The sequence below is a fragment of the Bidens hawaiensis genome, unplaced genomic scaffold (assembly GCF_021521415.1).
Source record: "Bidens hawaiensis isolate Kalapana, Puna unplaced genomic scaffold, B.hawaiensis_p1.1 tig00002572_1, whole genome shotgun sequence".
NCBI classification, from domain to species: domain Eukaryota; kingdom Viridiplantae; phylum Streptophyta; class Magnoliopsida; order Asterales; family Asteraceae; genus Bidens; species Bidens hawaiensis.
This window is the reverse complement of record NW_027491140.1, coordinates 236228-247141: the sequence shown is the minus strand read 5'-3', so window position 1 is coordinate 247141 and position 10914 is coordinate 236228. Positions and strand designations below refer to the sequence as shown.

Below are 10914 nucleotides of genomic sequence, written 5' to 3'. Positions count from 1 at the left end.
GAAAGTAATTTCAGAAACATTTTTATAAAAATCTAGATATTTTAATTGAAAAATTACTAAATTTTCATAAACTAAGGATTAACGGATAATTAATTGTGCTAATTTAAAGATTAAACAAATTCGATTCTGGTATAAACCGACGAGTTCGTGATTAACGAACCTGTTGGAATATCAGAACATCAAGAGTGATAAGAAATTATATTTTTGGATTAATTAAGTAAAAACGAACTTTATATGTGAAACCTGGACAATTTGGATAAATTGTGCGCATTTTTCATCAAAACAAACTGAATAAACAGAAACGAGCCCCGTAGCGAATCCAGAACCCGAATGTGTGGTCTTTCTTTATAACTTAATCATTTTATCGAACAACACATTTACCCAGGCTTACATTCCCATAACTGTTTTCTGAACGCATAAACGAACAACTTGACCCAGCAGGAAAAACGGGAAAACTGAGCCAAGTTCGATTTTAAGTATTAGACATTGAACAACTGATGAGTTGTAAAACACACGTATCTTCCGCACCTTTTATCTACGTATTATACTATATTTTTTGTATTTTAACTTGTTTTAGATAGGTTTTACATATTTTTATTTCTCTCGTTGGCAAAGGGTGGAAAGGAAGAAAAAACAGAGCTTTTCGGAGAGCTTACGGGTCTTTTACGCATACAATTTCAAGACAAAACTCAAGGCCCGGCCCGATTACATGTTATACAAGCCCAAGCTACTATTATATTATAATATAAAAAAAAAAGAAAAAACCCTAGAGTGGGCTGGTCAGTTCCGATCGCAGGGACAGCAGGAGAAAGAAAAGAGAAAAAGGTTTTGTGGAGCTAGGGTTGGAGCTTGTGGCGGCTAAGGATGGAAGAAGACACAAGAACCAAGCCTCGGGATCATTCACCACTGTTTTTTACAGCTGAGAGCAGCCTCGGAACAGCCTATATCCTTACATCTTTTTCATTGTTCATACACTTTGATTTTCTTGATTAATTGTTGATTTGTTTTGCAATTGATTGAGAGATTGAATTGTTTATGACATTTGTTGATCATTGAATGCTTGAATTGATGTTTGAGATGAGTTATACAATGGTTTTATTAAGTGTTCATGGCTGTCCAAAGATGATTAGAGGCTAAGCTTGTTAGTTCTACCAAGGAATGATGATTATTGTTAGTGTTTTATGAGCTTGTTGGATTGTTTGATCGATAGACTTTAATTGTTATTGTAAAGTTTGATTTAGACATGAAATAGGTTGTGTTTAAGGGCTGGAAATTTTGGTGATTCATTGCATAAACTCCTTGTGTCGGTTGATTAGTTTTGTATTGATTGATCGATACTTGTTTGATTCTAGACTTTGTGTTTAGGGTTTGTTTGCGGTAGGTACCACCGTAGGGTTTTGTTGCATGATTTATTGGATTAAGTACAGCGGTCAGACACCTTCTTTGAGACCGAGAGGTGATAGGAAGTTAGGGTTGTCTCATTGCCTTTGCATGCTAGAATAAGAATTGCGCGAGGGCGAGTTTGTTTCTAGTCAGGTTTAGGTGTTTTGAACGACTAGTTGGTATATTTTAGTTTAAGTTGAATTGTTCCTCTATCCTTGGTTGTGTAGTATTCATTTCCATTAGGGTCGAGTGTTGGTGAGACCGAGAGGTGATCCATCATTAGAACACGTTAGCAATTGTTTCCCGGTTTGGTCGTTTTAGCCGATTTTGAGTAGTTTAGGCTTGTTGATTGAGACCGAGCGGGTTATCCGGTGAGCCCAAGCGATCCTTAGTCGTATCATCTTTAGGGACCAGTGTCTTGATATCATTCAATCCATTAGCTTGTTAGGCCAACAATTTGATTCAGACCTAGGTAGACGTTTTTCTCCATCCTAAGTTAACACATTTAGTTCCCCATTAAGTTTTCTATTTTTGGTAAGTTTTGTCAGTCAGTTAGGTTAGTTCAGTTAAGTAATTAAAAATCAAAAATCAATTAAATATTATTCTAAGGTAGGTCTTGTCTAGGGTTAGTAATCGTTAGCGTCTTACGTGTCCACGTGTTCGATACTCGGACTTCCTAAGTCTATACTACTTGCGATCGGTACACTTGCCGGCTGTGTGTGGTTTTAGGATTTTCATTTTAATATTAAAGCTTAGTTGTGAGGGTCATTGTTATAGGGTTATCCAACGCACATCAACAACATCACAAGCTAAGCCTATTGACTCTTTCTGGGCGTTCCAGCTATACTCAGATTAGATATACAGCCCAGTTTAGTATTGAGATTATAATAATATTATAATATTATTATAATATTAATTATAGGGACCAGTAATTACGAGTCGAGTAAACCCTGAACTGTCACACAACTGATTACTGATTAAACAGTGAGTTTCATGACTCCTCTCATTAAACAGTTTTACGAACTTTTGGGGTGAAAAGCATGTTTGATTACATATACATACCTGAAACATGTATTGATGTGAATTATCTATGTACTAACACATGAAAGTCCCCACTAACACAGTGATTAACTTCGAGCCGGTGGCTTGTGAATAGTACTATTGGTTTAACAAACCCAAACGGAGCCGGCATGTGTTGCTGAGACTTTACCCCATTTGCACATGACCATAAATAAACAAACACGCTATGTAGTGTTAGACATAGTTACTTGGGGCATATTGTGGGCGGAAAGGGGGCCACAGTGGTTGATTGGGCGTGATAAATGGATGCACGCAGCACAAACAGTCAAGGCTTCATTGTAGCTTAGCATAATTACATCATTTACATACATACATACATACTTATATCATAATTACAAGTGTTAACTTGTGAATATTCATAATTGTATTATTGAAACTCGTGAAACTCACCAACTCTAGTTGTTGACCCGTTTTAAACTGCTTTTCAGGTATACCTAAATTGGAATAACTTGGTGATCTGCTACATGTTCAAGGTGTGGTTGATGCTATGTGAATAGAAGCAAGGGAGTTAGTAGTAAGATCATACAGTTTAACGAACTAGTTTTGTTTGTATCGCCTAGACTGTCAAACAATGATAGAATAATGTAATGTAATATATTGTAAATTAGTTTGTAATGTTTCTTTATAAACAATGTGGATGATACCAGAGGTGTCTGTTACATTCAAGTTTTACAGTTCCGCATTGTGCTAGTCGGGGTGTGACAAACACTACTTGATCACCAAACATTCATGGGCGCAAGCATGGAACGAGCTCAAAAGCAAATGTATGATCGCCAAAAAGTGTGGAACCGGACCCACGCTTATACTGAACAAGGAGAAATCAACCATAGGTATGAGGATGATCGTCAAAGGCGAATGCATGAAGCATAGCCTTCGAGGCAACCTGTGGTGGCTGACCCACCGATCGTTGACTACACCATGTTGCCTCCATATGATGGTAAGGTAAATTGTCCCATGCCACCATTGCATCATTCAGAATGGTTGGATCCGCGACAAGATCAAGGTTCAGATCAAGGGGCATATGGATTTGGAGAATTCTCGGACGTGATGGCGTCCATCTTTGGACCATCGCAACCGCGTTATTATTGAGCTGCGTCGGCAGCAAATCAGGTGTTCCCTTGTACATTTTTGTATCTTATTTTATGTTTATGTTGGGATTGGGAGGTTGGGTAGAGTAATGACAAGTTTGGATTTAAGGGTTGTGTTCGTCGGTGGTGTTTTTGTTTTTATTTTCTCAAAACCATACATTGGGGACAATGTATCCCAAGTGTGGGGATGGGGAAATTTTTCGTAATTTTTTGTTAAAAATTAAATAAAAATAAAAAAAAATAATAAATAAAAATAAAATAAAAAAATTGAAAGAAAAAACGGAAAGTGGTAAGATGGCGGGGTGAAGTTGTGGTTCCTTTTCATGGTCATAATTCCCTTAAAATCAAGTTTGCTTAGTTGTGTTAAAAATATTAAGGTCGAGTAGTATTTTAGTCAAAGTTAGCATGCTTTCAGTATAATAACCCGCATAACATGTCCATATTCACTTAAGTATTGAGAAAATGAAGAGTCGTGATGGAATGGTTATTCTCCGTTAGAACTTGTGCTATTAATGCATTTCGAGACCTTAGCTTGGCATAAGTGCAAAAATGATAGAGGCAATTAGGTTAAAGCCTCGTCGGGATGAGCGTGAGTGTGGGTTTTGGGGGTTGGGCCTCATACATTACACGTATGAGTGTTGGCAATGAGAGGGGCGGGGGGTTGGTTCCTTAGAAAACCTATTTGAACTTATTCGTTTTATTTAATCAACCCCGATGTACGTTGTGAGACGATCCGGCTTGGTAGGTTTTTCTTTGTAATTGTAGTTGTTTTGATATCAATCAATAGAGAGTAGTGGATTTCATGCTTGTGTGTAAGTTTTTGAAAAAAAATTGATAAAAAAAAGATATATGAAAAGAGAGAGAGAGAGAGAGAGAGAGAGAGAGAGAGAGAAAGAAAGAAAGGATTGGGATTTAATGTCCAAAGTAGTGTGTATCGAGTTTGTGATACAAGTTAGTAGTGTATGTAGTCGTTTATTTTATTGTTTATTTAGTTTTGATGTAACAAACTGGATCGGATCACTTGAGCCACTTTAAATATTCTCATTCCATAACTTTACACCTAGCCCCATTACAACCCGTTTTAAGACCTTTTGACTTACATTTGTGTTAAAGCATATATAGGTGGAGATTTGATGGTGGTACAAGCGTATGCGAGGAGAATGGAGTATTAGAATATATGAAACGACCACCGATAAGAAGGTTAATGAGTGACGGTGCGTTATGTGGGAGTAAAAGCCAAAAGCATGGTAAGATTGACTAAAATTCGATGTTTTAAATATAATATTAAGTAATGCTAATGCAAACCTCTAATAATGAGGAAATAGGGTATGATTTGGGACCTTGACTGAGCCGGGCTTTGTGGTATCTTTGGAGGTTATGTTTTAAAAACAAGAAATTGTTTGAGTTGCTTGAGGGCAAGCAATGTTTAAGTGTGGGAATGTGACGGGTGGATTGTAGAACCACCCTTAAGTGTAGTAATTCTAACTAAAATGTGTTTGTTTATGTATAAGTTCAAGGATTTGGATTACTATACTATGTTGTGTGAATGTAGGTATAAATGAAAAGAAAAAGGGTGCTAGAGTATATTCAGGTGGAGAGGAGCAAGTGACTCAAGATTGGGAGATGGCAATCAACAAGTCAAAGAAGCATGAGGGAATTGGAGATGAGGCTACCGTAGCTTACGGTAGCCACCGTAAGCTACGGTAAGGGCTGGCGTAGTTGATCTGCCGTAAACAGAGAGATTCCAGCGTAGGGGTTTCAAACCCACGTATGCTATGGTGGCCGCCGTAGCTTACAGTGGACCCTGCGCGCTAGTGACGGTTTCATCTCGCAAAAGATGTTTTATTTGCCTTTTGACATGCCTTTCATTCTATTCCGACTTAGACAATTGTGGAGGGTGATTTTGGTGCCTTGGAACAATATTTTGGGTGTTTCTAGTTGAAGATTAACACTATAATCTTTTAGTGCTTGGATTAAAGATTGAATTAATGATGCCAATCATGTGTGGCTAAACCCTTTGGTGTTTCTCTTGGATGTAAGGTTATTCACAATACACTTATGTTTATTGTTCTTGAATTTGGATTGGTTATCTAATTGTTTATGCTAGTATAATTATGATGTTTGTTTGATTGTTTGTAACTTGTGCATATTGTTTAAACCTGGTTTCGTTCTATTCGTTCTTGGTGTCGTTGACAACTGATATTTAGTAGAAGGAAATAGGGTTAAAAGCATATTGATTGATTAACAAGTAACAACCTCGCGTTCTAGTAATCCGAGTACTTAGTTCTTGATTAATCACAAACAATTACATTTACACAAAATCAAGATATTATGATTTATCCATTGAACTTTAATAAGAGTGTTACGTAATAACTCGAATTCCCAGAGAAATACTTGCCTGATCAATTGTTTACAACTTTCGTGTTAGTTAATTTAGTTCTTAAAATCAAATCAAAAACCAACTTGAAAATTGCTTTTGTCATTTACTTTTTATAATAGTTTAATTGCTAAACTACTTTGTTAATACATATTCCACAAACTCCCTGTGTTCGATACCAATTTACCACTATGTATTTAGTTGTATTTGGTTTAAATTTGAGTGAGTCTTCGACCTCACGTCAGATATGATGGTGAAGATTACACAGAAGCCAGACACTAAGAATTATTTACATCAAATGTATATATATAACCCTTAATACAAACTGACGCATCCTTTGCAAAGGATATGACAGTTACTAAGTAAATCCTACCCTAATCTAATAAAATTTACGCCTAAGAAATAATATTATAAATAACCCTAAGTATTTAGCTTATATATATTAGCATTGTTTGTGTATTTAGAAGTCAGGAGTGCAATACACCATAATGTGAACTGATCAAATGATTTTTTTTGTTAATAACCAAGAAAAGGTACAGTACGAGGAACCATGGGAAGACCAACGGCTCCTTTTATTTGAATACTAAAGCGGCTTCCATGAAAGTACCACGCATGATGCATGTGAAGCAGACTAGACAATAAATTCGTTTACATCCAACAATGGTCCACCTTGAAACTGATCTGAAGCCATATCTTGCCAATATAAACTCGGTTTCCAGTCAGCTTCCTTTATGGTTTTTAGTATCTCTTTTGCCACCACTTGGCTCCCCTTTTCAGTAAAATGCATCCCATCTCTGTTATCGGGAACACATTCAATTAGTCAGCCATCAACTGTTCTTATTCCATAAAGTCAAACTAAAGGGAGTTGGGAATGTTTGGTGGGTTGTGTTGTCACGAGATAAAAACAAAGATTATTCAGAAAACTATTGTATCGAATATGATTATAAGATATATATATATATATATATATATATATATATATATATATATATATATATATTATCTCAAGTGTTGTCTAATTTACCAAATATAATGATTTTTGAGATTTTATGACTCGAAAATATAGTTACTCTGTAAATTTAGCCGGGCTTTTCCTAAGGTACTTACCCTACTTTATTTATTTACTAGCTTTAGAACCCGTGTGATGTACAGGAAGCTCAAAAGAAGAACAATTAAACTATAAAAATTAAATGATTAAATTAAAAAAAACTTATATTTTATCAAATTAAAGAGTTTAATAAGTTCCAATATATTTTCAAATGGAATATTCATACGAATATGTGGTGCATTTGCAATTTCTTTATAATCACGAAAAAGATGCACCTAATGATTTTTTAAGTTATAATTATATTTTTTTAATGGAATAGCAGTTTCTAATAAAAGATGATAAGATGTTTCATTACAAATGATATAAAAAGATAATATCATATATATAATTAGCATGACTAAAACACAATTTTGCATTATAGATTTAAAAGAGATGGATGAGAACTCTATGAATCCATGGAGGTTGAATGGATACGTGAGAATAAAATTATTATTCATTCATAATTTCTTTTTATTTTTATCTTCTTAGACCTATAAATATCGTTTATTAATTTTTACCACGTTCATCTCCTACACTGAAAAGTGTGTATAAATTGATTTAATAAAAATAATATAGATATCATTTCATTAAAGATATAAATAATTTTATTAATAATGACATAAATACCCACATATTTTTAATCTTTATAATTTAGGTAATTAGTTATTTGATAAAATTGTGTATTGATATGTTTTGATTACACTGACATAAGTTTTCATTAAAAATAGAAAAATAATTTGAGCGGAAAATTTTGGCTAGGAATGAATCTGCAAAAAACACGTGTCCTGGTTATTTTACTTTATTAGAATATAGATAGATATAATAATTGTATACCCGTATTAAGTATAAAAAAACAAACAAACGTTGCTATGGTGTCACTTTTTTAATTTGTTTGCTATGGTGTCACTTTTTTTAAGTGACATATAAAAGAAGTTGATGACACTTGATCGATGACGGTGCAACTTGCATGTGTTACAAAGATTTATTTTTAAAAAATTGTACGTATCATACGTTTTAAAAGTTTTAACTAATTAAACTCTTACGTTGTTTTCATATGATTTTGATCCTATATATAAATGCATATATATACACACATAGAAAATGGTCAAATAAGAATAAAGAGTTTCATATTAATGGTAAGAACCAATAGATTTTTGCCATGTGGTATTATAACATATGGTGAAAGAATAATTCTAGAAAACTGCGTCGGTAATAATGGTGAAAGAATAATTCTAGGAAACTATGTCGGTTTTTGGTAATTTTAAATCTCAACCATTGATTAACATGATCCAATGGCTATGATTTATTCCTGATGTTCCTAGAAAACAATATCTTTTTATTTTAACCCACCCCCACACACATATACTCACATTAAGAAGGTTGTCTCCCAGTCATCATGCTGCTTAAACAAGTTACAAAGATTAATAACATTAATTCCCATATCTTGGAACAGTTTTTCACATTCATCTGCATATTCTTGGCGCCTTTCATTTGTATGATACTCAATCCTGAAATATAGATTTGTTTGTCAATGAATTAGAAGAAAACTAAAAGAATATTAACAAACTTATATCAGGGTTATATTCATATTACCCTGTCATTTGTGCCATTTGAGTCTCGTTTACAGGAGGCGCTGTAAGAAATAGTAGACGCGTGGTCTCTGAAAGGTTCTGGCCCATAACAACAAAGAGACATGGGATGGGTTGTGTTAACATTACATGGAAATGAAGTATGTAACTTTTGTGGAGATAGTAGGCTATTATTATCAACGAACTTCACCTGGAGATACTCCGCTATGGTCGTCATGTTTTTGACATACTTTGATAGTTCTACATGAGAACTTGCACCTTCTAGGGCCACGTCATTACCTCCAAAATAAACTATCACCAGAGATGGAGGTAAATCATTCTAAAATTGGAAAATTAAGAATACAAAAAATAAGGTTGAACGAGTAAGTGGCAAATAAATAAACAAGGACTTGTGTTTATTCAAATAAAAGGTGGTAATGACCGTTGGAAAGACTTCTCTTATAACTTGTAGCGCTTGTGTGGAGTTCCAACCAGCATATCCTCGCACAAATATGTCTGCCTACACAATATAAATAAATATAAATTCTTTGTGTTACATTAATTACAAACATACCTATTGCACGAAGTACACGCATTAATAAAATCAAACGCAATCGAATGAGAAGACTAACTACCAACCTTACGAGCATACAAGGTTGCAAGAGTCGCACCCCTTAAAAAAAATGTTTTGCTATTTTTTAACATTTTTTTACTAATTTTTACATTTGTTTTCAGGAGAGAGAAAAACTTATATTTATATTTACATTTTTTATTCACTTTAATTGTGGACCACAAGATTTAAACATTAATTAAAAACATGTGGCTGAGAATGAGTTTCTAGAGTTTTCACAACTCAAATGGGTTTTCATTTTATATATATATATATATATATATATATATATATATATATATATATATATATGTTAGAACGATTAATATTATTAAATAACTTTAGGAAAGAAAAACTATTACATACGAAATGTGTAACATATGGTTATATGTATAACTAAATGAATCACATCAGTTTCGGGTTTTAAAAAATATAAAATATAACGAATGTTACAGGATTCACAACTTTTCAGAATTTCGTCCCGAAATTTAAATAAAAATAAATTTAAAAAAAGAAAACAATTACTACATGGAGTTGTTAAAAGTTTTCGTAAATAAATACATATATAACAATGATATTTGAATGACCTAAAAAAACGCCACAAATGGGATATATGGCAAGGGCACTTATATATAGGATGTACCAGCGACGTATCCACCAGGTCCTTATCATACAACATTTGTCTCGTTTCCCAAAATCATTCCAAGTCTCGAGTTATTCCACACAACTGTACTTTTTATGTTTTCAATGCGATGACTTTGATAATTACATGTCGGCCCATAATTACCTTTATCGTCGGATGGTCCGCATATTCCGTTCCATTGTGTGGGTTTTAATAAATAAAATAAAATCTTATATGAATGTTTGGAAATCAAGAACAATAAAATATAAGGATCAAAATTAACAACAGTATATAAGCGACCCCTTAAAGTCAAGGATAACGCGCAAGTATTATGTCAAAATAAATAAATGAAACTTTTGAAGTTTAAACAATGTACACGATGTTATTTAGGGTTTAAAATTAAATAAGTTGTGTTATTAAGATTGAAACGATGTAAATGATGTTATTGAGGTTTAAAACAAAATAAATGAAACTATTGAAGTGAAAACGAAATAAGCGAAACTCTAAAGTAACACAAAATAATAAAAAAAATAATGAATGATAACATTAAGGTCATGAACGTCGCAATAAATAAATAGAATATTGGGGGGTCGAGAATAGCTGGGTAATTTTAACTAACAAAATATAGTCAAGTTAGTTGATACAGCCTTGAGTTCAAGAATAAAATACATAAACGACACTTTTCTTGTCAAAATATCAAAATAGATTAAGTTTTTGTGGTCAATAATGACACATTAAACAAGTGAAAATTTCATATAAAATTAAATATCAACATAAATAAAGGTAACATTGGGATTAAGAATGACAAAGTGAATAGTTGAAACTTCAAAATTGAGAGTAATAAATAAAAACATTGGACTCAAATTGATGAAATATTAAGATCAAGAATAACAAGATGGTTCATGAAACATTGAGCGGGAAGAGAACCAAACAAGTAACCAAAACAATTTGTTGGTACATGATGTCAGTAGTTCAGTATCTAGTGTCTGTAATCGAGTCGTTTGGATTTGTGTTTGTATGTAAGCGAAGTTAGCTCACAAGTTCGCTGATACAGGCGAACTTGTGAACTAAGCGAAGTTAGTGACAACTTCGCCTGAAC

The 10914-nt window shown here is 33.5% G+C and overlaps 1 protein-coding gene across 1 annotated transcript; it reads right to left on the bottom strand.

The window, feature by feature from the left end:
* Positions 1 to 6559: 6559 nt before the first annotated feature.
* LOC143620457 (GDSL esterase/lipase CPRD49-like) lies at positions 6560 to 9288 on the bottom strand. The gene is made up of 6 exons (XM_077092153.1): positions 9223 to 9288; positions 9026 to 9103; positions 8795 to 8923; positions 8609 to 8685; positions 8386 to 8523; positions 6560 to 6722 (listed from the first exon to the last, which is right to left on the bottom strand). The coding sequence occupies exons 1-6, from the start codon at positions 9286 to 9288 to the stop codon at positions 6560 to 6562; spliced, it is 651 nt and encodes a 216-aa protein (XP_076948268.1).
* Between the last annotated feature and the right edge of the window lie 1626 nt (positions 9289 to 10914).

Coding starts and splice junctions, on each gene's coding strand:
- LOC143620457 (XM_077092153.1), bottom strand. CDS start 9,288: ATGTTAAAAAATAGCAAAACATTTTTTTTAAGGGGTGCGACTCTTGCA. Junction 9,104..9,222: donor CAACCTTGTATGCTCGTAAG/GTTGGTAGTTAG, acceptor TATATTGTGTAG/GCAGACATATTTGTGCGAGG. Junction 8,924..9,025: donor TAAGAGAAGTCTTTCCAACG/GTCATTACCACC, acceptor TTCCAATTTTAG/AATGATTTACCTCCATCTCT.